This window comes from Antechinus flavipes, chromosome 6, assembly GCF_016432865.1.
Source record: "Antechinus flavipes isolate AdamAnt ecotype Samford, QLD, Australia chromosome 6, AdamAnt_v2, whole genome shotgun sequence".
Lineage (NCBI taxonomy): Eukaryota > Metazoa > Chordata > Mammalia > Dasyuromorphia > Dasyuridae > Antechinus > Antechinus flavipes.
This window is the reverse complement of record NC_067403.1, coordinates 564,996-592,229: the sequence shown is the minus strand read 5'-3', so window position 1 is coordinate 592,229 and position 27,234 is coordinate 564,996. Positions and strand designations below refer to the sequence as shown.

The following is a 27,234-nucleotide window of genomic DNA, read 5'->3' as shown; positions in this document are numbered from 1 at the left end:
CCTCTCTCGCGGCAGCGCATGATCCAAGCAATCTGACGCGGGGAGTGTTCAACAGACCTGGCGACCGCCAGGAGAGGCTGCCGTGGGAGCGGCAGGGGCATCTGACAAGCAATCGCCCGACCATGCATTTCAATCAGTTCAGTCCAGCTCAGAGACATTATTGGAGGTGTCCTGGCTGCCGGGCGCTCTGCGAGATGCTGGAGAGCCAAGAGTAAAAACCAAAGAGTCCCTACCTTCGAGGAGGGTATTACCTGGCTAATGGATGACAGGAGAAAGGAGAACTCAAGCTTGGTGCTCCAGAAATAGTCCAAGAAGGAAAAGAAGTCATTGGAGGGCTCACAAAAGGTTTCAGGAACACCCACCTGAGCTGAGCCTTGGAGGAAGGCAGGAACGTTACTGTTTGTGCCCTGTCTGTGTCTTGACATGCAAGAGGGACTGCAGTGGTGGACTGATTCTGAGAGCAGAGAGGGGATGGAAAAGCGCAAAGGCAGAGGTCCCGAACTGCTCTCCATGAAAATTGGGCCCCATTTAGGAGCACTTGAAGGAGAGATCTTTCTAGAAAGCTGGGAAGCGACCCAAAAGCCAGACTCGGTAGTGCTGGGAACAACAGTGTGAAGAATCCCCCTTTTAAACTAACAGGGAGCCAGGGAAGGTTTTAGAAAAAAAGGAGTGAAATGGGGAGAGCCCTACTTTAGGAAGATTATCTTGGCAGCTGTAAAAATGGACCTTAAAGAAAGGAGAAATTGGGAGCTGCTGGGGGAAAGAGAATTAAGCAATGATGGAGGCAGAGGGAATGGTGAGGAAACTGAAATAGGATAGGGGTACACAAGCTGAGAAAGGGGTCGACTAGAGAGATTGGAGAGATGAAAATGGCAAGACCTGGAAACCAGTGAAATATGAGGGGGGTGAAAGAGGAAAGGAGCCACAAGAAAGCTGCTGTTTCAAGCCTGTCTAACTAGAAGCTTTTAGGGACATCTGGGGATGGAGCCCACTTGGAAGGGAGGAGGCTAAGTGCTCTTTTGGACACACCAATGGACCGTCCAAGGGGAGATGCTCACCTAGACAGGAGCCAGGTCGAAGAAAGACTGTCACGGGGCACATCAATTTAACCTTATTTTCCTAAAGCTCAGGAAAATGATGGGAAGCGAGGGGATGGAGAAGGAGAAGTACAGGAAGAGAGAGGATGACCGAGGGTGGAACACCAATGGTAGGGTCCTTAGAGAATGGCGGAGAGATGGGGACTTAGCAAAGAAGACAGGGTGAGAGGGGAGAGTGTCTTCCCAGAAGTCCAGGAGGAGAACTAAGAAAAAGCCCAGCAACTTCAGTCACAGGGCTCTCAAGACAACGGGAAACAGGAAAGGGGAGAAGGAAAAGCACCAGATCTCCCGAGAGTTAAGCCAGGAAAAGGAGGGGAGATGTGGAATCACAGTTTTCAGAGATGGAAGTGTCTAGGGAAGGGTTGGGTGCGACTGAAAGAGTAAAGAGCCTGCGGATGAGTCCTAAGGCAGCTGTGCACTTGGCCCTGTAGCCCAGGCTCTTATTAGGTGGCAATGGAGAGGAAGGGAGAGAGTAAGAGAGAAGAATGTCCTCTGTTAGTGACTGCTCAGGTCCAGCCAATCTTGGGAACTGAACTAGGGGTTAGCCCTCACTATACTTTGGCCATTTCTTGCTAGAGGCTTTGGGCACAGTACAAAAATATGAGCATCCAGACACAGCTTCCACTGTCGCCCCACTTGGAACCAGCAAACATTTATTGAACACCCTCTCCAAGTGGTCTGACGCTAATTGACAGCTCAGCCAACGATGCTTCAGAGAGAGAGAGAGAAGGGTTTGCTGTCCTTGTTGACAAAGGTGACTCTTCTGTGTCCTTAAGGATTGCAGGGGAGGGGACCTCCCTGCACAGTTGGCCAAACAGAAGATTGATCTTCCCAGTTTTGCACACGGTGATACTATCAGTCTTGGAGCACAGCTTAAACAAGACCTCGATGTCCAAAAGCTCAAGAAATCATCTTTCCAGTGGAGGATCGCAGACCTCAGAGTTGCCACGGACCTCGGAGAAGCGAGGAGCCCTTCCCGTTATATGTACAGAGGAACAAGCTGGGCCAAAGCCTTATAGCTAGCCAATGGAAAGTCCCCAGAGGCCCTTATGGCCTTTTTCAACTTGGTTTCAAACTACCTCGCCAGCCCCGACTCTTCACACAGTCGGCAATCCAAGGAAGCGTTTCTTCTCGTGCATATGACAGTCCTCCAGACTGGAATCCTCTCGCTCCTTATTTCTGCCTCCTAGAGTTCCTAGCCTCCTTCAAAATCCAGCTCAAATTTACTTACATCCTTTCTCTATTTCCCTCTACTACTAACGCCCCTCTCCCCCCAAAACAATTTGCACTTCTCTTTTATGTATCTTGTTTCCACTTCTTCTGTGGCTCCCAAGCACAAAGTAGCCTCTGAGAGGGCAGGGAATGCTTCATTCTGACTAGTCCCCACTACCTACTTAATAAATGCCCGCAATGGGACTGACTGAACCCTCATAATATGAAAATATTCCAGTAATAGTTAAGAGAAGTCACATTCTTGCAATCAGTGACCCGCTTCTACCTACTACAGGTTTCCTGGTTTCCACAGAACAGTGCACACCCCTCAGGTTGCTATGGGATTAACTGAGGTATCTGGAAGACAAACAAATTAAAGTAATGGAGAACTCAAGTGCTGGGGCACATCAAGTACAAGCTTAGAAAGATGTTCTCTGGGATTTTTAAGGAGTGTCAAAACAGAGCTGATGGCTGTTCCTGCTAAGTGGCCTGGGAGCACTTGAAGCAATTGTGTACATTTTTCACTTCTGTACACTTCAGTTTCACAACTGAAACACAGTTGACTCTGTCTCAGTAGGACACCAAAGACCCACAAGGGAAGGAGATGTCTCTGTTGCCCCCAGCTCCTCCAATCACAGAAACCAAGCTTCAGTGACCCCCCTCCCCACCTAGCATTGAAAGCCCGCCATGATCTAACACCTACCCAACCTTTTCAGACTTACTACCTAGGACTCCCCTTCATATATTCTTCTTGTCCTTAGGGATTCTGCAGAATGTGCAATCTCTCCACTTTACTGAGGTCCAGAGAGGTAATTGGCAGTCACCCGGATTGTGAGTCAGACTCTGAACTTGAAATCATATTCAAGGATAGACGCTCCAGCCTTCCCAGGGCTATTCGTGACCTATACCATGACCTAAGCTTTTGCTTAGGTCAACCTGTCCTGACTATCAGAAATCATATAGACTGGCTTTCTCCTAATGCCCATCAGAAGCATCAACTAATTATTCTGAAAGTCAAGGCACTGGATAGAGTCAAGCAACAAGGATTTATTTACCTACTGCACCATATTCCCAGAATACCCATAAAAAATAACATTAATTAAATAACACAAATAAATTTAATTTTTAAAATGATTGACAGTGATTTGTCATGAATATAGCACTGTGCTGAGAGGTAACAGAAATTTGTGAAACAAAGTCCCTGCCCTACAAGAGCTTATAGTCTAGTAGGAGGACTAGAGGACAGCAAGTATATGTACAAAGGCAAAATAAAAAATAATACAATGGTTAAATAGCAATACATGACAATACTATAAGAGAGATGTCAAATTCTGGGCCCAGTTTCCTAGATCAGATTAAAATGTAATTGAGAAACAAACAAAAAATAGGAGGCAACATAGATGTTGGTAATTTGTGGTTTTCTAATCAGCGTTTACTTTAAGCTTGGATCCTCCTGAGTAGATAGCAGAAGTCTCTAGGGACCTCAAGGTTATCTGGTAGGGACATAGAACCAGCCGACATCCAGATGAGACAGCCAGGATTCCTGATGAGGGCTGACTAAAACACTAAGGCCCTGATTCAAGCACATGTTGGCCATTGTCTCCCTTTACATTCTTTTGTCCTGCTTTTCTGCTTGAAAGCAAACAGTAGCTAGTAATGAATCCTGGGACACTCTCCCCTCCCCCAAGGAACTAACCCCTTGGGCAACATCAGTCCTGGCCCAACTGGTCTCTTGTGACCTCTTGGCTTATACTTGTTTCTCTCTCTCTCAGAAGGGTAAGGGCTCTCTCAGACCCTTCCCTCTTCCTTTTGGTTAAAAGGAGAAAATGTCAAGATATTAGGAGATAGCTTGTTTTCCAGGGCTGAGGCTCCCAAGTTTGGCACAACAACAATCCTTTGCGCTTGTCCTCTGGATGATCTCACCCTCTGGCAAAATCATATAATTATTGTGCTGCTTTGACTAGCAACAAACTGGGATAAGCACCCATGTTCCAGTCATGCAGTCCTGCCTCGAATCACACTTCTCTCAGTGTTCTGTTACCCCTCCTGGTCAGGGCTACTGTGTGGCTCTGGGCAGAAGGATTGCACTTTAGCCCTAGTGGAGTGGGTCCCACACCAAGATTGGGGTGCAGCGCCTGTACCCTGCTTGTAAGTCACTTCCCTGCCATTGAAATTATACTTCTGTCTGATTCCTGACTATCCAGTGTCTATCCCGCTCTGTCTGGCTCCAGGCACACACAGGTTAGGGGTCATTTCTGTCTGATTGACAGTATGGTACCCTAAGCCACGGCCTGCTGCTGTTTGATGGCACAGAACGTCCCTTACCGAAGAAACATTGGGAGTCAGAGGATCTGGGTACAAATTGGCCATAATCTCAGGTAACTACTTCACCTTTTGGGCCTTGACCGTGTCACAAAATACTGCAAGTTATAACTTGCTCAGTATATCCAATCCCCAACTAAACTTGTAACTCCTGGGGATCAGGTTTCCTTCTCCCCTCCCTCCCAGGAGGAACTTCCACAATAAAATGGAAACGGGCAGTAAGCCACGGAAGCCCCTGCTTGAGGTGTGTGTAATCACTCCCTACCGGACATCAACTCAAGTATCACAACACAGCAGAAGGCACTGAGCTTCTGGCGAGAGGGCCCAGCTTGAAAGCCTCGCTCTGCTCTTGAAGGCTAGGACCCTGCCCTGGACTGGGTTTGGCGGTGGGCTGACTATGGACCAGCTCCGGCTGGTTGGTTTTTTCTACTTCTGAAGTCCTGGTGGAGCCAGGATTGAGATGACTCCAGCCTTGAGTTCTCTGGCCAAATCCCAAGCTCTTTCAGCCATATACACCACGTGGAAAGTTGGCATCAGATCGTTTAAGCCTTAATTAGTGGCTGAAAGGTCTACTTGGGTGTGGACAAACCTCAAAGACAAGCTTGGGAGGGAAGGGGCTGCACAGTGGAAAGCGTCCCTCCAAAACTCTTGAGCAATCAGGATTTCAGTTTGAAGTGGAGACCATCTAGTCTAATCCCTCCTTGTGGCAGATGAGGATATTGAGGGCTACTTAAGTCCAAGTGGTACTTCAGCTAGTACCACCCACTAAGCAGGTACTTCAATTTGGGGTCTCCTGAGTCAATGCTCTTTAGCGTTCCTCCTCTGTAAGTGAGGCAAGTGGGGGAAGTGGGAGTTGTAGAGACCTGAATTCAAATTCTGCCTCAGACATTTAGTTAGTTAGTAGTTGTATGACTCTAAGAAAATGATTGAACCTTTCTCAGTCTCAATTTATTCATTTGTGAAATAGGGATAATAATAATAACCACCTCCCAGGACTGTTGAAAAGATGGAGGGACAGGACCTCTATAAAGGGTTCTACAATCCTTAAAGAGCCATATAAGTGTTAGATATTATTATGATCATTATTGATATTTGTTCTTTATCTCCCTGGAGCATTATAAGGATCATTGGAGATGATGTCACAATGTACAAGGTGCTAGGTAAAGGTGGCTTCCTGGTGTAGCAGAAGAAAAGGAAAGATGCAGGTATATAAACAGGTACCACATCCCTTAGGAAATGAAGCAGTCCTGTGGCTCCTAGAAGGAAATGATGCTGTCCCAAGGTCCAGCTGAGAATCCGGGATCCAGATTTCCACTCATTAGCATTTGTTGCCTTAACAATTGCTGTCAACATGTCTCTTGGGAAGGAATCACGGAGGCAAACCTAAATTTAGAAACCTTCTAAGTGACAAACATTCCAATGTAGTCAGGCAACTATTTATGGAAAGCCAATCTGCATTCGAGATTTTTAGCCCAAAGGCAAAAGATCCTTCCCCAAACCCAAAGACAGAACAAAGACAAAGGCAGAAAATTTGTCAGAGATAATACATTTTCAAAATACAAAATCTATGACACAGTCTGCCCGTTATCATTTGACCACTGCTGATATTATCATGGACCTCCTTCCTAGAGTCCGGAGTGGCCAAAAAACATTAGAATTTCAGAAAAATCATGCATTAAAATTAAAATCAAATGACTCTAAAAGATTTCATTACCAGGCAAGCACAGCTGCCTTCTCTGGAGCCCAGGTTATTGTTTGAAAGAGAAAATACACATCAGTACACACAGACAAAAACACCTCTCTTAAGGTCATTAATACAGCTCTGGGAGTGAATCACTAGTATTTACCAAAGCCCATTGTGGAAAAGAAGCACAGCTGGAAAACAGGAGAGTTAGCAAGTCCCATGCCCACTTGACCTCTCGAACCTGCAGGCAACTGATCATTCTGTATTCCCTGGGAGACGTTCAGGAGCCTGAAAAGTTAGACCAATTTAAAGTGATAAGGAGAAGCAAGGAGTTGGCAGCAGGTATGAAAGGAAACTCTAATTATGGGAAAGTGTATCTGGAGTCCAGAGGTCTGTCTTCAGTACTGGCTTTTGTAACTTTGGAGAAGCAGTTATTCACAGCCTGGGACTCAGCTTCCTAATCTGTAAAACTAGAAGATTGGACTTGATGATCTCCAAGTTTCCTTCCAAGCCTATTAGCACAGCCTGCAAAATGATGCCCTTGACCAGTGTCTTGCAGCATCTCCCATGCCCTCCTACCTCCTCTGCCATCTAGTCCAGCCAGTGGTTGAGCTAGAATCTTTCGACAATGTACTCAGGAAATGGTCCTCTAGCCTGCATATGATGATCTTAGATGAGGAAAGAATCCACTGCTCCCCAAGACAGCCCATTTAAACTTGGATGTCTTACATTAGGATTTCTTTTCCTTAAATCAAACTGAAATATGCTCCTCTGCTCATTTCCTTGAGTGCTTTTCATTATACCACGTGGGAACAGATGGAATAGATCAAATCCCTCTTTCAGATGATACTAGGGAGCTATGATATCCCCAGTTGATCACAGATTTAGGATCCAGAGTCCCAGTTCGTTCCACTAGGGTCAGGTTTGTTGTTGTTGGGTTTTTGTTGTTGTTGTTGTTCTTTTGTTTTTTGGTTTTTTGGTTTTGGTTTTGGTTTTTGCATTACAAACAACACACTGTGATTTTCACCTTGGAAAACGGAAAGAACACTGAAAATACTTAGTCCAAAACAAAAGAAGACAGGGAAAGGGCTATGAAAGGTGTCATAAAGTCTCGTCCTGGCTATATGTGGGGAAAGGATTAAATGTGTGCTTTCTGCTGAAAGACAGGACTCATACCGGCAGGTTGAAATTTCAAGAAGAGAAATCAGTTCCAGAAGAGAATCACCGCAGGTTCTAATTTCTAAGGAGAAAGAACCTTGGGAGTCCCTTAATTCAATCTCTTCTTTTTGTAGGTAAAGAAACTACAGCTTAGAGGTTGAGGGAGTTGCCTAGAATCTAATAGCAAGTCAATGTCAGAAGTAATGTTTGAATCCAGCTCTCTCCTGATGTTTTACCACACCAGCTAACCCTTTTTCTAATAATTAGAGAGAGGGCTAAGAGGGTGAGAGGGGAGAAAGAGTGCCACAAGGGAATTTGGAGAAAGGTCCCTGTCCCAGGAGTTTTTCATATGAGCACCTGCTCAGCAGTGCTACAGACAGGCTCCATGTTCTGGATAAGAATTATTCAGAAATTCTTTGAGTTTATGACTATAAGAGAGGAACCCTCCCTCCCACCTTGGAGTTGGTTATGGACGGTTATCCTGTTCCATCACATGACAGTATCTCCTGAGCTTAGGTAAAACACAACACGGAAGCCTTCTATAAAGAATCCCAATGTTATGTCACTACGTAGGAGTTGAGGGAGGAATGAGCCATTTCCTATGCAGTTTCCTATGGGGTTCCTATGCAGAACTTTTCAGTGGGAGTGAAATCCATAGAAGTAAACTATTTCTAGAAAAATAAATAAATAAATGGATCAAATTCACTTCAAGAGGAAGAGAGAGAAGTACCTTTCATAGTACATGGAATCAGATTGGATAGTTATATACCAGTCAAAAAACGGTTTTAATTTTCTGCAATATTCTCTTCTGCACCCTGTTTTTGCTGATGCAAAATTTAAAAAAAAATTTTTTTCTCGGTGCCTAGAAACACACTGTTGCCTGCAGATAGAGTTTCCTTTTAAGACTTTTTAGCATTCAAATGCCTGGAATCATCCTTCCATTTCTAAGGACTGTTCTGTTCTGTCTGACCACACAATCTTGCCCCTATCGTGTAAGAAATTTCTCAGCAGTTCCTGCCATCTGGAAAACCCTTTTAGCATTTCTGCCTACTGATCCTGTGTTCTCTTCCAAATCTCAGCAGAAAACAGATTGTTGGGCTTTTAGTTTGGGGAATTTTTTTGAGGGGGGTGGAAATCAGGTTATTTTTGCTTACACCTCTCTCAGCTGTCCCTCCTTCAGCTACTACCTCTTTGACTTCGAGTCAGGCACCATTTTTCTCTGGGCCTCAGTTTCCCAGAAAGGGTTGGGGGGTGGGGGGAGTCGACAAGATAATTTCAAGTCTTTTTGATCTCTGATTCTACAATTCCAAACGCAGTGACTTCGGGTTCAAAAGGACCTAGGAGATAGAGTTCCTTATTTTACAGTGAAGGAAACTGAGGCACGAAGACTGACAAGTGACATGTGTAATTCACAAGAAAATTAGTTCCCCCACAATTCTACAGTTCTGCTTGGAAAGTCTCGATTGCCCACAGCACTTCAGGAATATGGCCTGAAACGACTAATAATACCCTCTCTTTACCCAGCCCTCTCTGCTTCCAACTCTCACACCAGAGCAAATGCAATTGCAGTCTTGCTGCTGGGCTCCAGCACTCTCCTGGAGCAAAGTACTTCTCTTCCAGATCACCTCTCCCAACCGCTCCCCATTCTTCCATCCCCTTTCCCTTCTCCTTCCCCTTTCCCTTTCCCTTTCCCTACTCCTTCCCCTTCCCCTTCCCCTCCCCCCCCCAAGCCTTTCGGGCCACCCAACGGGGTGGACGTGGGCCGTGGAGGCGCGGCGTCCCCGCCTTCTCCCCCGCCCCCATTCCCCAACCCGGAGCCAACTGTCTGGGCCGGGCGGGCGGCCCCCACAGCCACGAGCTGGGGCTACCGCCCCTTACCTTCAGAGACTTCAAACTCGGCGGTCCCATTGAGCTGATACAAGCACCAGTCCGCTTGCTCCTCGCCTGGGGGGCCACCAGCTAGCAAACAGCCAAGGGAAAGCGCGGTCAGTGACTTGGGACCCGGCTCGGATCCCGCGCCTGCGGCCCCCCGCTGCTGGGGGAGGTGGCGGGCCGCTCGGAGGGCTCGAGGGAAGGCTGGGATGGGGAGCATCGGCTGGGAACAGGGGGTGGGGGTAGGGTAGGGGCGGAGAAGCCAAAGCAAAAAGGAAGAAAAACAAAAAGCGGCAGCAGCTAACCCGGCTTCTGTGACATGAGTCTCACGGAGCCTCCCGGCCGGAGGGCCGGCCGGGAAGGAGCGCGCTCCGGGATGGTTTCGCTGTCAGAGCCAAGGGCTCCCTGGGTGGGCGCGCCGGGTGGCAGGCGCAGCTCCTGCTACCCCTAGTGCCGCCGGCCCTCCCTCCGGCCGCCGGCCCTCCCCCTCCTGCCGCCGGCCCTCCCCTCGCCACCACCGCCTCCTCGCGGTTTTGGCCCTGTCCTTCCCCCAGCCAGCTCTCTCCTTTCCTCCTCCCGGCAGGGCTGGGTGGTACAGGCGGGCAGGACTGGGTGGTACAGGCGGGCAGCGCAGACCGAAGCAGCTGCCCGGGGGAGGAAGCGGGGGAGGACTGGGAAGGCTGGAGGCAGGGAAGGCGGCTCCAGTCCAGATCGGGCCCCGCCCGGAGGGCGGGGAGGGAGACCGGGCTCCCGTCTGGGGTCCGCAAAGTTCCATTCGCATCCTCAGCTCCGACCGAGCCGCCACAGGTGGCTGGAAGGCTCACCGAAGGGCAGCTCGGGAGGGTCGGTGGCTGGGGGTCACCCTCCTGGGACCGCTTTCCTGGAGAGGAAAAGGTGAGACCAGGCGCCCCACAGACCATCAGCCCGCCGCTGAGCGGGAGGCTGGCACTGCAGTGCGAAGCAGCGCAAGGCTAGCGGAGCATCCTGGGCTCTGGAAGAGGCTCCGGGTTCGAATCCCCATCTCGAGAAGTCAGATGGCTCCGTGGTAAAGCGAAGTGCACCTCGCCAAGTCTCCTGTCCTCTGAGGATCCTTTTCTTCCTTCCTTGTGTGTTTGGACGGAGAAGTTCCGGGGAGCCTATTCAGTGTCAGCAATGGCTCCACCTAGCTGGCAGCCTCCTCAGAGGAAGGAGGCGCCCGGCTCTCTTGACAAGGCTGACTTTTCCGGCCCAAGGTCCTAGGGGAGGAGAAAAGAGAGGGATCTTTCTTCTGGCCTCAGGGTGTGAGAGATGGGAGGCTATTACCTTCTATCTGCTACTAGAGGATGTGGGGCTCCTTTTCCCCTCTGTCGAGGGATGGCTCAGAGCTCCGGGGGCCGGCAGGGTTCTGGCTCAGAGCTCCGGGGGAGGCAATCCAAGAGGAATGCCGGGAATGGTTTCGGGGTGGGAAAATGTCCTCGTGGGTCTGCTCGTTGAGGAGAGCGGTGTGGTCCCCGCTAAGTTTTTCCGCTAACCCAGGGCCTGGAAAAGGGTCAGGCACTGGAAGCAGAAAGAAGCCAACAGTCAGAAGAGAGAAAAAGAAAGCAAAAAAAAAAAACAAAAAAACAAAAACAAAACAAAACAAAACAAAACAAAAACAAAAAAAAAACCCTCGGCCAAGTTTGATTATTAAGAGTTTTGAGGCCAGTCCAACATGCTGGAAGATAAGGAAACAGGTCTAGAGGTGTCCAAAGTCAAATGCGCAGCGAGCTCCAAAGCCGGGGTCCAAGCCCAGCTCCCCTTCCGATGCTCACTCCAGGGCTAGCCCTGTTTCCGTGGGTAACTAAGCTGGCAAGGGATGAACCGGAAAGCTGACCTGAGACTGGGAGCCTGCGACTCCGGAAAAGCCTCCTGTACCCATCCCACCCGTCCTCACCACGGGCTCCTTAATAACTGAAAAGTCACGTAGGTTTTATTCCGTCAGATTTTTTTTTTTTTTCACTTACCTCTGAGCCTCCTTTCAAATGCAAATCTTGGAAAAATAAGTCACAGCATTTGTGCCTCTGTGCTAATGAGTCTCTCCCGGGAGAGCTCTCCCAGCAGCCCGTGAGCTTTTCCAAAACACCTTCTTCTAACCCTCCCGACTCTAACTTCGCGCTGTGCGCTAAGCACAGCCTTGGGAATCCAACATGGGGAAGGAATTATTACAGTGCTAATTTTCCAGTGAGATCCTGAGGCCAGAGATGGAGGGGCTAGTGAGCGATCAGAGCATTGGGGTTAACGTTACAGTAAGGTTTGCCCCTTCTGTCCCTTTGCCTCCCATGGAAACCTCACAGCCTAGAAGTAGGAACCGGGAAGAAGAGCAAGAGCATAAGGAAACTGGCAGTTTAGGCATTAAAGATTTGGGGCGCAGTAAAAGTCTGGATTCTTCCAGGCTACTCTATTGAAGAGGCTCTCAATAATGACTGCCATCTTCAAGGTTCTTTTGCCCCCTCACTTGGACTTTTTCCCCCTCTTCTGTGTCTCCCTCCCCCACTTATTATCCCTTCCCCTCCAAAGCTATCTCCCACTACTCTACCGGTTTGACTCCTTCAGTAAAGTATCGTCTTCTTTAGGGCAGGGACAGTTTTTGCTTTTTGTTGGTCACCAACACTAAAGGTATGTCTGTTATGTGCACATAATAAACTATTTAAAAATGCTAATGTGCCACAGTTCTCTTTTATTGTCCTGACTCAGTTTCCCTTAATTGGTTCTGCCTCAATCCCCTTAATTGCAACCCCCTTCTCCTCCCTGCATGTAGACTGATATAATCAGGGTTTTTTGCTCTAAGGTTATAAATTTTCAATGTGTAAATTCAGAAAGGGGGACTCTGGACATTGTGTCTGTAGTCAGACACGTTCTTTACTCCTAGTTTGTTAGAATTCATGGTCCTACCCCCCAACCTGTCAGAACTGAATTAATGGTTCCTGCCTGGGGATCCCCATCACCAGTGTTTGGACTCTACCCCGCTACCTTTGTTTAGCTACCATGTATAAATATGTATGTCATGGAAAACTCGAATTGGCTGCTGGATGCTGGCTGGATATCGTCTTGGAGACGATAGTCTCATTCAGCCCTGGGATCCATTTGGTCCCAGTAAATCTCACCCTTTCAAATAAAATATTAAAAACTCTCTAATCTCTATCTTGCCTCAGTTTCTCCAGCATTACACTACTTTGTCAGCAGATAGATTGATCTGACATTGTTCTCTCCTTTCATGACACTTCACTCCTGTGGCTTTTGCTTTATTAGCTCTCTCTACTTATTTGGCCTTTGGTCCCCTTTCCCACTCCCTAAAGGCAAACTCAGTGACGCAACTTTCTCTCTTCCTCTTCCCTTCTGATCTATCCAATAATGCCTTGGCCAAAATAATAACAGTCTTAACAGATATCTCTCTGGTCTTCTCAGTCTCTGACTCAAAATGATTTCCCACCTCCTATTTGTTAAAATCCTTTAAGAGTCTTTAAGCCTTCCCCAACTATTTCTAACCTTAAGCTTTTTTTTCCTGCCCTTATGCTCTGGTCAGATAGGAATGCCCACTGTTCTCCAAAAACTTTCTATTATATTTTCTCCTGCTCTCATGGTTTTGTAAGTCTTAGCCCATATCAATGTAAACTGTTAGTCTTGACTAAATTGTAAAAGCAGCTTGGTAGAATAGCTGCTTTGTGCTATTAGGAAAACCTGGAAAAAAGTCCACCTCTTTCATATAGAAGTGCTGTGTGACTCTGGGAAGGCCTCTTAACCTCTCAGTTCCAGGCAACTCTCTAAATCCATAAATTGCAGAACTGATAGGCTGATCTGCTCATAAAAATAGGTTTCTGTTTACTCATTTCTTTGCAGAATGTCCAAAGCAGTAGCTGCCAGGACCCTGCCCGCTCTGAAGACATTCTCTTCTCAGTGCTAGTCTCCCTTTCCCTAATAGGACTGTGCCACTAAGAAGTCAGTCTCTTAGCAAAGCTGACTTCTCATCCAACAGTAAACTTCCATTTTTGCCACCTAAAACTCTTTGGGTTCGTGAATTCTTTCACAAAGGAACTGCGATGACCAAAAGGGGATTCCCGCAGCTCTCTGACTGCCACTAGAACCCCATGAGATCTATTGCTGATACTAAATAGAGGGATTTCACCATACAGATAATAATAAAAATAATAGCAACATTCTATAGTATCTGCTATGTGCCAGATACTGTGCTGAGTGCTTTATAGATATCTCATCTGAACCTCAAAGTACTCCTGAAGGTAAGTACTATTATTATCCCCATTTTACAGATAAGGAAACCAAGGTGGAGAGAAGTTAAATGACTTGCCCAGATTCACACACTAGTATCAGAAGCCAGATCTGAATTCACATCTTCCTGACTCTACATCCTCTGTTCCATCCACTGTATCACTTAACTGTATCTAATAGATACAACAGGGGAAAAAAATAGATTATATGTATTCAGAAAATGTATTCTATTTATTTTTACGATTCCCAGAAAGCAGGGTACCCGACTTTCCTTCACTCAACCAAGCATTAATGAACAAATTGGTAGGCATTCCTGAAGTGAAAAGATTTCTGGGTGGAGAAAGAGTGGTGATGGGTTCATGTCCTAACTCTTACTGGCACTCTTTGCCCTTGGCCAAATTATATTATGTCTTTGGGCCTCAGTTTCCTCATCTGTAAAGGATAATAATAAGTGTACTCCCTACCATAAAGAACTATTGGTGAGGGAAGCATTTTGTCAACTTTAAGGTGATCTAGAAATGAGATTGAGTATTCCTAATAATCCAGTTTTCCCCCATATTTCCTCAGATTGGTCTCAGTATAAATTTAGCTCAGAAAGAGTAGGGAAAGGGTGACCAGAGGTATACAGTGAGTAGGATCCCTGAGCTGTTTGAACTAGGCAGAAAAGAAAGAAAACATTTTCTCTCCTAATGGGAAAGAGAGGAGGAATAAAAGTTGGATAAGGATGAGGATTTATGGGTTAAAGCTTTTAATGGGGCCAATTCTTGTTGAGGAAAAAGACAACTGAGTGAGGCTGGTGGGAGGTAGGGGGGAATTACAATAAAGAGAATTCAGTTTCTTGCCAGGACTATGTTTTGGCAGTCTCTTTACTAGGATACTATATTGGGTTTTTTTAGTAATGTTACTTAGGTTACTCGTGCTGATTTGCTGTCAGAGAGAGACTGGTTGCCAAATCCCGATCGGCTGTGCTTCCAAATTAAATGCAACACTGATGTTCTCAGTTTGAATAAAAATATAAGAAATGCCAAAGGGCTGGGGCTCAGAGATGTCCTCATTGCACAGAATCCATCTTGGGTTCTCTAACTTGGGGTGTGTCTGGATAATGTACATCATGTGCCACATGGATAGAATGTGTTCATTTCGAATCATTTTGACTAGCCATTTCCCGACCTGTTCTGCAGTGGTTGAGTCCCAGGGCCAAGGCAGTGTCTGTGATTTCTCTTCTCTGGAACAAGGAAAGGCATGCTCATTATAATGAGAAAAGGAAACAGGAATCCTTGTCATGTGAAAAAGCATGAGGCTAGCTGAGCTAGTATCAGACTTGGATTCAGGAAGACTTGAGTTGAAATAAAATCTCCATACTGTTTGGACATGGGCAAGTTACTTGAGTCTTGGCCTCAAGTTCCTCATCTGAAAAATGGGCATAATAATAACATTCATTCTAGGGGCAGTTAGATGGTGCAATGGATAGAGCACCAGCCCTGAAATCAGGAGGATCTGAGTTCAAATCTGGTCTCAGACACTTAACACTTCCTAGCTGTGTGACCCTAGGCAAGTTATTTAACCCCAATTGCCTCAGCAAAATAATAATAATAATAATAATATCCATTCTACTCACCTCAAAGAGCTGTTGCAAAGAACAAAAGAGATATGTAAATAAATAAATGTAAATAGCTTTGGCAACTTTAAGCACTATATAAAATCAGTATTGTTCATTATCATTATTATTGACAATAATAATAATTGCAGCATTTTGCTTTAATTTTTATCTGTGTGATCTCTTTGGGTCTCATTACAGAGGAAGTTCTATAAGAGAATGGGATTGAATTTGATAATCTTCAAAATGTTCTTCATTTTATTGTTTTCTTAATATTATGAAAACCATACACCAATGTAATCAGTTTCCTTTGTAATCTTGTATATTTTGTCTATGCATTTGAGAAGAGGGTCTAATGGCTTCTGAAGACTGCCAAGGCATTGTCGGGTACAAAAAAAGAATAAGAGCCTCTCTTCTTAGATCACTTCTAGCTCTAAAATTTCACATTCAAAGGTTCTTTCCAGCTCCAACATTCTATGTTGTTTTGTTGTTTTTTTTGTTTTTTGTTTTTTTTTGACTGAGGCAATTGGGGTTAAGTGACTTGCCCGAGTCACACAGCTAGAAAGCATTGTGTCTGAGGCCGGAATTGAATTCAGGTCCTCCTGACTTCAGGGCTGGTGCTCTATCCACTGTACCATCCAGCTGCCCCCAACATTCTATGTTTTAAGCCATTTTCTGTCTCCAATTCTGTGACTTGTCCTCTATGTCCCCACATTCTGTTTTCTAAGTAAGGTCTCTTCTAGCTTTGAAGTTCTGTGACTCCAAGCTGTTTTGATTGTTTGTCAGGAAAACTAATCTCTTGAATTGTAAATTAATGTTTCCAAAGACAACTGCTTCGTGGAGACTTTATATTCAGCCACAGACTAATTGGTCTTAGGCTCCCTCTCTGAAATAAGCCAGGCAACATTTTGTTTTTAATGGGGAAGTGCACCACAGTAGACATTCTCAACCTTTTTCATGACATGGACCTCCCCGTGGCAAACTGGGGAAGCCTAGAGACTCCTCAGAATTACATTTTTAAGTTATTAAAGAAAAACACACAGGATTATAAATGAAATCACTTTATAATAATAAACACAATGATCAAAATATTATTTTAAAAAAAAATGTCATGTTCTCCAGGTTAAGAGCTTCTAAAGAGGGAAATCCTTGAAATGATCTATTCCAATTTTTTTTAAATGACTTTGAGCAGTAGTTTCTAACTCCCGGGGTGAGAAAATGGAAGTTGCAGACAGGTCCTTCTTAGGGACTGGAAGGAGTCCAGCTACCCCTGGAGCAGCGCAACCTACTGGGCACCTAGACTTCAGAGAGGGACAGATGCAGAATGGATCCCAGCTGCCGCCTCCCAAATGTCACTGCAGTCCTGCCATTCTGTTTTCTAAGGCCCCTTCTTACTCTAGATCTCATCTCTTTGCTGCTCCTTTTCGTGCACAAACCATCTTCAGTGTGGTGAATGTCCACTTCTGCTACCATGCTCTTCTCACTGCAAGTCTTATAAACAAAACAAAACAAAAACCCGGTGAAAATAAACTGGCTGCTCCTTAAAAGATATGCTCAAAGCCACCTGACAGAAGAGGTCAAGGAAAACTACTCCTTAGGGCTGGGGAAATGAACAAAGGGAACAACAGAGTCAACAGGGGATGCTGAGGGAGCGCAGGAAAGGCGTCCTTCCAAGAATCTGTGGCAAGAAGTCAAGGGCACATGGCATCAGATACATGGCAGAGTTTTAAGGAGAATCTGTGGCCCCTTTTACAGCTCAAGTGACATGAAGCTGAGACATCGCAGCCAAATGCAGCTGGACTCATGACAGATAGCAGTGAAAAGCCAAGATGGTCTGTTGAACCGGAGCAATTCAGACAAAGGACGTAGAAGAGAGTGCTGTAGGCCTGGGTTCCCATTTCACCTCAGGATTTATTATCACTGACTGTGAGCAAATTCTTTTCTGTAGAATGGATGCCAGCCTTGGACGTCTTCCTTATCAATGAAGAAAATGCTTTCTAAACTCTGTTACTGTTTAAATGTGTTGGTAAAAAATCATTAATATCATCTAGTTCATCCAAGTTTGTCTCATTTTGTGCAACTGTTGTGCTTCTGACAAATATCAGCATTGACTGACCATCCCTCTATATCTGGAGATCCGGGTTTGCGTCCTGCCTGTCACCACGCATGTCGCCCACAAGCTCCCTAACTCATGGACTTTCAAACCTCTGGAGTACCTGATTCACCTTATGCCAGAGCAGAACAGTACCAAGAGTTCTTGCCTCATGTATCCCAAGGATCAAATGACATGACACGGAGAAAAACATTCGGCATCCAGGCGGGATGGAGGGAAGGTGCCTCCTCAGAATCTTATTGGGGGATGAAGCTGGACCAGTCGGATGACCTATCTATCAATTTCCCCATCTATAAAATGGGGCTTCTACTTCAGAGTTGTTGTGAAGAACAAGTAAGATCTTTTGTGCATTGCCAAGTCTATAAAAGCTAAAGTTCTTGATAATTAGTATCAAAACAGAAGACCCTGGGTATCTATTATTTCTTTGGGCTCTCCAATATTATTATCCTCATTAGACGGATGTAGAGACTGAGTCCCACAAAGGTAAAATGATTTGTTGTCCAAGCTTCCATAACTAGTCAGCAACAGAAGTGGGATTAACCTGGTGTTTTAACGGTCAGTGCTGTGTTTCAAACTTTCAGAGCCTCTCAGGGGAAGGTAGGTTTATCTCATATCTTTACCCACAGTGAACACCAAATAAATGTTCCTTTAACATTTCAATAAATGAAATTGGAAATCTGAAGCCAGAACCCTGCCCATAAGATAAAGATGTCAATTTGAGGATAAAATGTTCCATTCTCAAGAACAAAACCAGAAGCTTCAGAAGCCCTCTATGAAGAAGGGGTGAATCCCACAAAAGACATAGGATCTGGATGGCCTTTCCTCCTAAGATCGAATGCTTGATGAGCTTGTCCAATCCCCTTATTTAACAGGGGAAAAACTGAAAGCAAGAGAAATGTGGAAAGGTTACAATACCTAGGTTCAAAATCTCATTAGTCTTCAATTTAGCAGCACTGAGAAAGTAGTGTCACCCTAATGTCAGCAAGGTATTGTGATGAGGTAATAATAACCATCATCTTTGCAACTCTTAAACATTTGCACAGCTCTTCTACAGGAGGCTGTGAGCAGGGGGCGTCAGAAAAGCCTGGAAAGACTTATAGGAACTGATGCAAAGTGAAGTGAGCAGAACCAAAGGGTTGTACACAGACAGCAACAGCAGCATTGGAACCATGATTAAGACTGCTCTGATCAAGACAATTCCAGAGGAACCATGGGAGAACTGATGAGCTCTAATGCAGATTGAAGTTTTCCCTTATTTATTGTGTTTCTTTTGTCAATATAGCTAATATGGAAACCTTTTGCATGACTTCACAGATAGCATCTAATCCATATATATAGCAACAGGTGGGGGAGGGGCCGGCAGGAGGGAGAGAATTGGGAACAGAAACATTATTTAAATGAATGTAAAATTTTTTTACATATTATTGGTAAATATTTAATGAAATAAAAGATAAATTTTAAAAAGATTTGCAAAAGCCTGTATAAACATTTTCTTAATGTTATCTTTACAACAACCTGGGAGGCAAGTACTCGAATTTTCCCCACTTCAAAGATGAGTAAACTAAGAGACTGAAGTTGGGGATAAGCTCCAAGTTTCCCCATCTGTACAATAGGCGAGAATAGGGGACCCCTCGGAGTGATTTACAGACACATTTCAGGGGTCCCACAAGGTGGGTGGGGAAAAAGTGACAGTTTGAACTTCCCTAACTTTTGGCTTCTTTAGTAACACTGCATTTTATTATGCGCGGGCCCTAATCTGAAGGCTTCCCGGACAGCCAGGAAGCCCAGTGAGTGCACAGAGAGCGGTCAAGGCAGTCAGCCCTTCTCAAGTGCACTTCTAAGCCCCGCCCACCGCCATGGACCCGCCCACCACGGGCCTCCCTCACTAAGGCTCCGCCCTGTTCACGAGAGCCTTCCCCGGGCCCCGCCCACCACGGGCCTCCCTCACTAAGGCTCCGCCCTGTTCACGAGAGCCTTCCCCGGGCCCCGCCCACCACAGGCCTCCCTCACTAAGGCTCCGCCCTGTTCACGAGAGCCTTCCCCGGGCCCCGCCCACCACAGGCCTCCCTCACTAAGGCTCCGCCCTGTTCACGAGAGCCTTCCCCGGGCCCCGCCCACCACGAGCCTCCCTCACTAAGGCTCCGCCCTGTTCACGAGAGCCTTCCCCGGGCTCCGCCCACCAGGACTGCGGGGCTCCGCCCTCCGGCCAGCACCGTGAACTCTCCGTGACGTCCTTGTGTTCGCCTGCAGTTCGTCTGCTCCAGGGTTCCAAGGAAGTCGGCTCTCCTCCCCCAACTCCATGTCCCAGAAAGACTATTAATTGTAATTATCTTCATGAGCAAATTATATACTTCAAACACCATTAATTACACAATTAATGGACTCCTCTCCTCTCCCTCCCCCCTCACGTCAGGGCGGGGCGCGCAGGAGGCCTCCGAGCCTCCGGTCCCCTCCGACTCCCCGTAGTTACGCTCGCCACGGATAGGCGCGAGCGGAAGTCTTAGAGCCGGAGCCACCCGGATAGGCTGGCGTCCTCTACGTAACCTCTCGGCTGCGTGGACATTGCGTCCCGCCCATGCAGGTCGCTAGAAGGACGTCCCACGTTCTGGCCCTCCCCAAACAAAATCGGAGGGGCGGGGCCTAGTTCGAGGTCGCCTTCACCCTTGCCAGGAGCCCATGCGGGACGTGACCCCCAGTTTCCGCGCTGGAGGCTTCTCGATGTGAGGGATAGAAAACCCTATCCAAAAATGACTACTCAGAGACCTCTCGAATTAAAAAGCAGAAAAGTTGTTTATTTAATTAATTCTCATGAGAATGAGCAATTCCACCGTGAGGAGGGAGAGAGAGAGCTCCCGGTAGAAAGGCTAAAGAAGAGGACAAGAGCTACAGTTTTATAGGTTTTAGTTACAAAGGGCTACATCATGAGTTGGAGAACATTAAGAGATAGGTGCCCCCCCACCCCTTAATTGGATGTTATTCGTGCCAAAAACAGCAGATTCCCTAGTTCCGGAGGAACCGAACATCAGGCAACTGGTTGTCTAAGCACTGATAACTTGAACAGCGATAAATGTCATCATTCTAGGTTAAATACGTATATCTAAAATCTAAGTACATATTGGCTACTACTCCACATACTTATGCAGGTCACAGAGACCTAGAGAAACTAAAATATAGAAGAGGAATGTAAACATTCTTGGAAGTTCGTCACCTTATGTCTACACACACACACAGCTCCCCCCTTCTAATATGTAAATGATTTTTATCACATTGTCTATGAAGAACCGACACATGGCTCAAAGTCAGTTAACAGACTTACACATTGTGTATCAAGTTCACTACCAGAGTTATTTCCTTGCAACACCCTCCAGCCTCTTTTCTGGACAATCATCATCTCAACAGCATCCTCTGGATGCAATAATTTCGATAGAGATCGTTATTAATGTAATTATACAGGGTAAACATATTGGTAACAATATAATACCACTGATTGCATTAGTCCGTACCATAAAAGTCGTTTCCACCAGCTACCATCAAACCAGGACCACCAACTATTAGAAAAAGGGGATTTCCACACCTGTACAGGCACATGAACTATTCTGCGAATGCCTTTTGTAATTTCTCGTACCACTTGCCCATTATCATCAATTTGCATGCAACAAGTGGACAAATTTAGTTTTCCACAGACCCCTCCTTCCTCTGCTAGCAAATAATCTAAAACTAGTCGATGCTGTAAAACGGCTTCTTGTGGTGGCTTGATCAGCTAGCAAATCAAGAGCCTGAGCAGTTTGGTTAGTTGTAATCTCCAGAACTGCTTGTAATTTAATTAACCTATTTAATATATATATATATATTGGTGTCCTATACCCTCAGCCTCCATCCTGAGTCCATGTGGCTGGCCCGTACTCTTTGATGATTCTTTCTGGGGGCCATGTATTTCCCATCCATTAGCATCGCCTGTTTGAATCAGAGAAGCATCTGTGCTAGTCGTATTCCTAATTGTTTGTCACTATCTTCTGGAGGGAAGAAAAACTTGGGCCTTATTGTACCTATATAACAACTCCCAGTCCAATTCCTTGGGAGGCGAGTATATGCCATCTGGCCACAAATCCAATAGTGTCCCCTTAAAGCTGGGTTTTTCTCATGCCAGAAGATAAAAACTCCTGTTGAGGCTGGGAAATATATAACATCCTAGGGACCTTTCATGGTTTTGAATTATACTTCCAAAGTTGTTTTTCAGGCATCCAAGTGCAATTACAATCATTTCCCCCAGTAAAATCTATATTACTCCAAAAGTTACCAAACATTCTTCTAATAGTTCCATTACTATTTTCCCTCTTCCATCCCATTACAGTACTAGCAGTACCTGACTTTGTACTATTTAACCTTAAACATCTCCATAAATCTCGGGGTGCTTGACAAGTTGGTTTCTTTTTGAATTCCTTCAAGCATTCTTCACTACCTTCTACTGCATGTTGATGAGTACATTTAATCACTGACCCATCGTCACAAACAATACTTGTTTTATCCCATCTATTTTTATATTTACTACAATCTATGATATCTACCTTCTCTGGCCGGCAGGTAAAAGTCCATTCGCATTTATTTTCTCCCATCCAAGGCCCTGTGCCTGTTTGATTTAAACAATGTCCTCCTGGGACAGCATTAGTTAGTTTTCACTGATGTTTCTCCTGATCTGACCAAAATCCTGTACCATCATATACAACTGATCCATTACTCAATATCCAGGCTGGACGTAAAGGGACAGGTACTCAGGGTCATCGTGCGAGTTGTTCAGGTCCCCCACATATCCAGCAGTTTTTGAGATAAAATGTATCAGCAATAACCTGAATCAAGTTCTGGAAGCTATTGCCTTCCTTCAGTAAAGGATTAGGGATTGTTCCATCAAGGGGTAGTGTTATATATAGGGATAGAAAGCACAATCCCCTTCTGTGTATGTTTATTTGGCCCCCATTCTACCGAATAATAAGCCAGATTTTCTGAGTTGAAGTAACACTGTCCAACAGAAAATAATATCTAACACTGTTAGAAAAAGCTCCAGTATCGTACCCCAGATCAATACTACTATCTAAGATTTTACATGCACAATTCATCAGGTCCTTTATAACGTTTGCTTTAACTTCTCCTGTGGATTCAGCTTCGAGGTCCACACCCTTAGAGCGTCCACTGGTCCTTTCATTCTGGTGTGGTGAGTCCATCCTCTCTCTTTGGTACCAACTGCTGTGTCTGATGTTAGGGGGATCTGGAACTGTCCTTTCCAGGTCAGGGTCAGCTTGTCCTCCTTCCATGTCCGAACCAGGACCCAGTCTCCAAACTAGAACTTATGTACTGTGAATCCTAAAGGAGGAGTCTGAGCAATGAGCCCTTTTATAATGGGAGCCCTTTTAGTTATAAAGTTTTCAGATGTTGCAGTACAGACATGACATATTTCCTTAAAAACAAATCCTTAGTCTCAAATATTGGGTCTGAGGAGGGGTTTTGCATTTCCCTAGGATAAAGGTGACCATATAATAACTCATAGGGATGATAATCTCACATCCCTTCAAGGTTTTGTTCTAATCCTTAGCAAGGCAAAGGGAAGGCACTTAGTCCAGGGCAATTGTGTCTCTAAGGCCAATTGATTTAATTGCCATTTAATTTCCTGATTCATCCTTTCCATTTGCCTGATGAGGGTGGATGCCATGGGGTATGCAAATCCCAGGATATTTCTAGAGCCTGGGCTATAGACCGGAGGACTCTGGCTGTAAAATGAGTGCCTTGGTCCAAATCTATTTGCTCTACCAACCCATATCCCAGAATGATGTGTTCAAGGATTTTTACAACCACTGAGGCTGCTGCCTGAGCAAGAGGAAAGGCCTCCACTCATGAGGTCAGATGGTCCACTACGACCAACAGGTATTTGAGAAGCCCCATGAGTGACAATTCAGTAAAGTCCACCTGTATGTTTTGGAAAGGCCTGCTACCAAGGGGCCTTCCTCCTTTCTGGACTTGTCATTGGGCTGCCCATTGGGACACCCGCTGACCAGTTGCCTGTTATTGTATACAAGCCAGTGCCACCAATTTAGCACCACATCACACAGGTTCTGGACACCCCAATGACTGCCCTGATGTAAATGTGGGACTACATGTCTCATACTTGCTGTGGTCAGTACCTCTCTGCCATCAGGGAGGAGCCAGTACCCCTCTTTATCCTCCTGAGAGTCAAGGTTTTGGGTTTCCGGCTTCTCTTCTGGGGTAAGGGAAGGTGGAGGCATTTGAGGCAGAAATGCCAGAATTAGCACCATCATCTTCTCCGTACTTACAGATTCTTCTTCTCCAGCCCGTTTCCCCTTCTCATCCGCAAAGCAGTTTCCCTTTGTCTCAAATCAATCCCCTATTTGGTGCCCCTGCACATGAATCACTGCAACCTTCTTAGGTAACATAAGATTAGTCAGAATTTCAGTGACCAATGCCCTGTGTGCCAATCCCTTTCCTTTGCTATTTACCATTTCCCTTTCCTCCCATATTTTCCCAAATATATGAACAATTCCCCAGGCATATTTTGAATCCGTGTATATATATGGTTCCATTCTTTCCTTCAAGCACTTTTAGGGCTTGATTTAATGCATATAATTCACAAGTTTGAGCAGACCACTCTTTTGGCAAGGATCCAGCTTGAACCAGAGTCAAGTCCTCCTCATCAACAATAGCATATCCATTTTTCCTTTTCCCATTAACTACTCATGAGGACCCATCTATGAACCATTGAGTGCCTTTTAACAAAGGGGCCACCTGCAAATCTTCCCTAATCTTAGTTTGGTACTCAATCACATTTAGACAATCATGTTCAAGGGACACGTGTTTCCCAGGGGAAGCAGATAAGAACATGTCTGGATTAAGATTATGGTCTGGTGAGAGTACCAAATCATCTCTTTCCAATAAAATTGCTTCATATTTTAAAATCCTTGAATCAGTTAGCCACCTCCCGGCCCTTTGATTCAGAATTGATCGAACTTGGTGCAAGACACTCACTATTAAACTGCCCCCCGAAGGTTAACTTCAGACTTTCTTCTACCAAAAGTGCTGTGGCTGCCATTGCTCGAATACAAATAGGCCATCCCTTTGCCACAGGGTCTAACATTTTTGACAAAAAGGCTACTGGGTGTTGCTGCCCTTCCCTTAATTGTGCCAATACTCCTAAGCCACCCCATTTACCGTATTTACATATAAATGAAAAGGCTTTTCTAACAATGGCAAAAGTAATACAGGGGCTGACATCAATGCTGGTTTAAGTTGTTCAAAACTCTGTTGTTCTCCTTCTGGATCCCGTTGCACTATATCTGGTTTCTCTTCTAACAAATGAGTATATAAAGATTTAGTTAATAATGCATATTCATCAATCCAGGTTCTACAATACCCCATCAATCCTAGAAATTTTCTGGAGGCTCTTTTTTGGCTTAGGCATTCCAAGAATCCCCTCCACCTGTACAGGGTCTAATCTCTTTTTCCCTTCACTTATACAATGACTTAAATATTTTACCTCACGTTTCACAAATTGCAATTTGTCTTAAGAAATTGTCAGTCCCTGTGTCTCTAAATAATTTAATAAACTGATAGTGACTTGGACAAGGTCACTCTTTTCCTCCCTACCACAAGAGGATCATCTACATATTGTAAGACTTTTAATGATAAGAAATTTATCCCAGAATGCTCACACAATTCTTATATACCCAAGTAGATGTTCCATAAATTGAATATTATAGCAATCATTTTTTTTAAATATCCATTACATAGAAAAATCCCAAACTATATATTGTCCATAACCAAAACATTTTCAAAAGGACAGAGGCAAAAACTATTATCCTTGGAGTTCCTTTTAAATAATTGGCATCAATATAGCTAATTAAAACTTCCTATTTTTACATAAAAGAATCTGAAAAGCTCTTAAAAACATCAATTAGACCTTTTTGAAATAACCCTTTCAAACTATATATCACATTTCTGATCATATTCTTTAAACACAAAAAACATTATGTATCTAAAGAAACAAATGTTCAATCAATCAATATCTTGTCCCTTTAAAAGAGTTAGCTTTCTTCGGCCAAAAGCAGCTGAAGCTTTCCATTGCTGCTCTCCTCCTGCAAAAACACATCCAGTCTCACACTTGTCTCTCTATGACTGTTCTGACTAGATGCTCCATTTAAACTATTAATTGTTTTTGTAAATCAATCTCTCTTTTCCCTTGTCTTTAAATCACCTTTTTTTTAAACTTTAAGATTCACAATTAATTTTGAACCAAATTTCATAAAACTTATAATATAGTTTACAAATTACCCAATACTTTTAAAAAGCAATATACCATTTAAGTAGGAAGATACAAACATGACTTCTCCTCTCCCCCTCCCCAAGGTAAACTACTGGCATTTTGTTTAATAACAATAATTTTGAATTTCAATTTGAAGTCCAGCCAAATAATAAAAAAAGGAAAAGTTTTTCTCTTTAGTTGTAAAGGCCACAATATTCAAACAATTCTTAAGATTTTTACCCAAAATAAATCTAACATGTGCAAGGCAACAGTAAAATTATTTCCCCCAATTTCAATTTTATTTCAATTTCAAAATTATAGTACCTCTTTAAAATATAGTAAGTTCCCAAAACTCTTAATCAAATGTTGCAGACAAACAATTACCCAGTTTAGTCTTCTTAAACTTTCTGTTCTCTGATTTCATGAAAACAAACTTGCTAATAATGATTTTTCTTGCTTCTCCTGGCACAATTTTTTTAGAAATACGCTTAGTTTTCCCACAGGTCCAACAAGTCAGAGAGCCCCTGTTCAGCTATTTACCTCTCTTAATCTATTTTTATTCCTCCCTTCCAATATCTGCAGTTTCTTGTTTCCAACATACCAATTTAAAATTATTTTAAAATTAACCCATACTTTAACTCGTGAGATTTCCTGAAATCTACCTAGATATTCCATTCAAACTTCTTTTCTCTATAAGCCAGGAAAGAGTTAAACACCAATCCTTGCTTTACCTTAAACTTTTTTTTTTCCTTCTCTCTCCTCCCCCTTCTCCCCACAAAGCTGAAGCTGTTAGCTAGAGGTAGAGGGAGAGAGAAAAAGATTTTTCAAATTTCTTTTTCTTACCTAACCCACTGCCTGCAACACAGAGGCTGAATTCTTGTCTCTTATGAGCTTGCTAACTTTTAACACAGAACAGAATGCAAAGCAGACAAACATACACACACGCAGAGTCACAGAGCTCTGTTTTTCTTAAATTTCCTAGCTAATGTCCTGATATAAATCTTTGGACTGCTTCTGCCCCATTTTTCCAACTTGGTCTCAAACCAAGTTGTCAGCGGAGGTCCTTCATTACCCTCACGCCCGCAGTCACTAGAGAGAGTCTCCTTAGAAAGTCCTTTACCGTTGGGTCAATAGCAGTCCACGAAAACAATTCTTAGGAGGACTAGTCCCCCGGGTCTCCCTTGACCCAGGCAATAGACCCCAGACTTCCCAAGCTCACCTCGAGAACACGTGTTTCTTTTCAGACTGCCCCCTCAGCCGGTCAAGACTCTTATTTCTCCTTTTCGTCTTCAATTCTGCTTTTCACTGAGTATCTCTGTCTTGGGTCATTTGTCAGAGAGGGAGGCTACACACTAAGAGCCAGAGACCAAAGGAAAACTAGCCGTGGGTGTACCTATCCCTGCTCTGGGTTGAATAGGAAATCTCCATATTATTAGTAAGTTCATTTCAAATCATTGTAAGAATGTGACTTTCCCCATGTGAACCTAATTTCCATCCAAACCATGTGAACCCAATCTCCATGTGAATGACTTTCCCCATGTGAACCTAATCCCCATGTGAACCATGTGAACCTAATCAAGGTATGATGTGACTTCTGTGAGAACTTGACTGTTCTCTCACCCATAAGAGCATATG

At 44.6% G+C, this 27,234-nt stretch overlaps 1 protein-coding gene across 2 annotated transcripts in view; it reads right to left on the bottom strand.

The window, feature by feature from the left end:
• PPP2R2C (protein phosphatase 2 regulatory subunit Bgamma) overlaps positions 1 to 9,850 on the bottom strand; it is a 302,284-nt gene extending 292,434 nt beyond the window's left edge. Inside the window, exons 1-2 of one of the 2 annotated variants that reach the window (XM_051965771.1) lie at positions 9,651 to 9,850; positions 9,352 to 9,432 (exon numbers count right to left, since the gene is read on the bottom strand). In XM_051965771.1, the coding sequence (XP_051821731.1) occupies positions 9,352 to 9,432; positions 9,651 to 9,666 (97 nt within the window). In that variant the 5' untranslated portion in view covers positions 9,667 to 9,850. Of the gene's footprint in view, positions 1 to 9,351 lie in introns of both variants that reach the window. The other variant, XM_051965769.1, reaches the window with a different exon arrangement.
• Between the last annotated feature and the right edge of the window lie 17,384 nt (positions 9,851 to 27,234).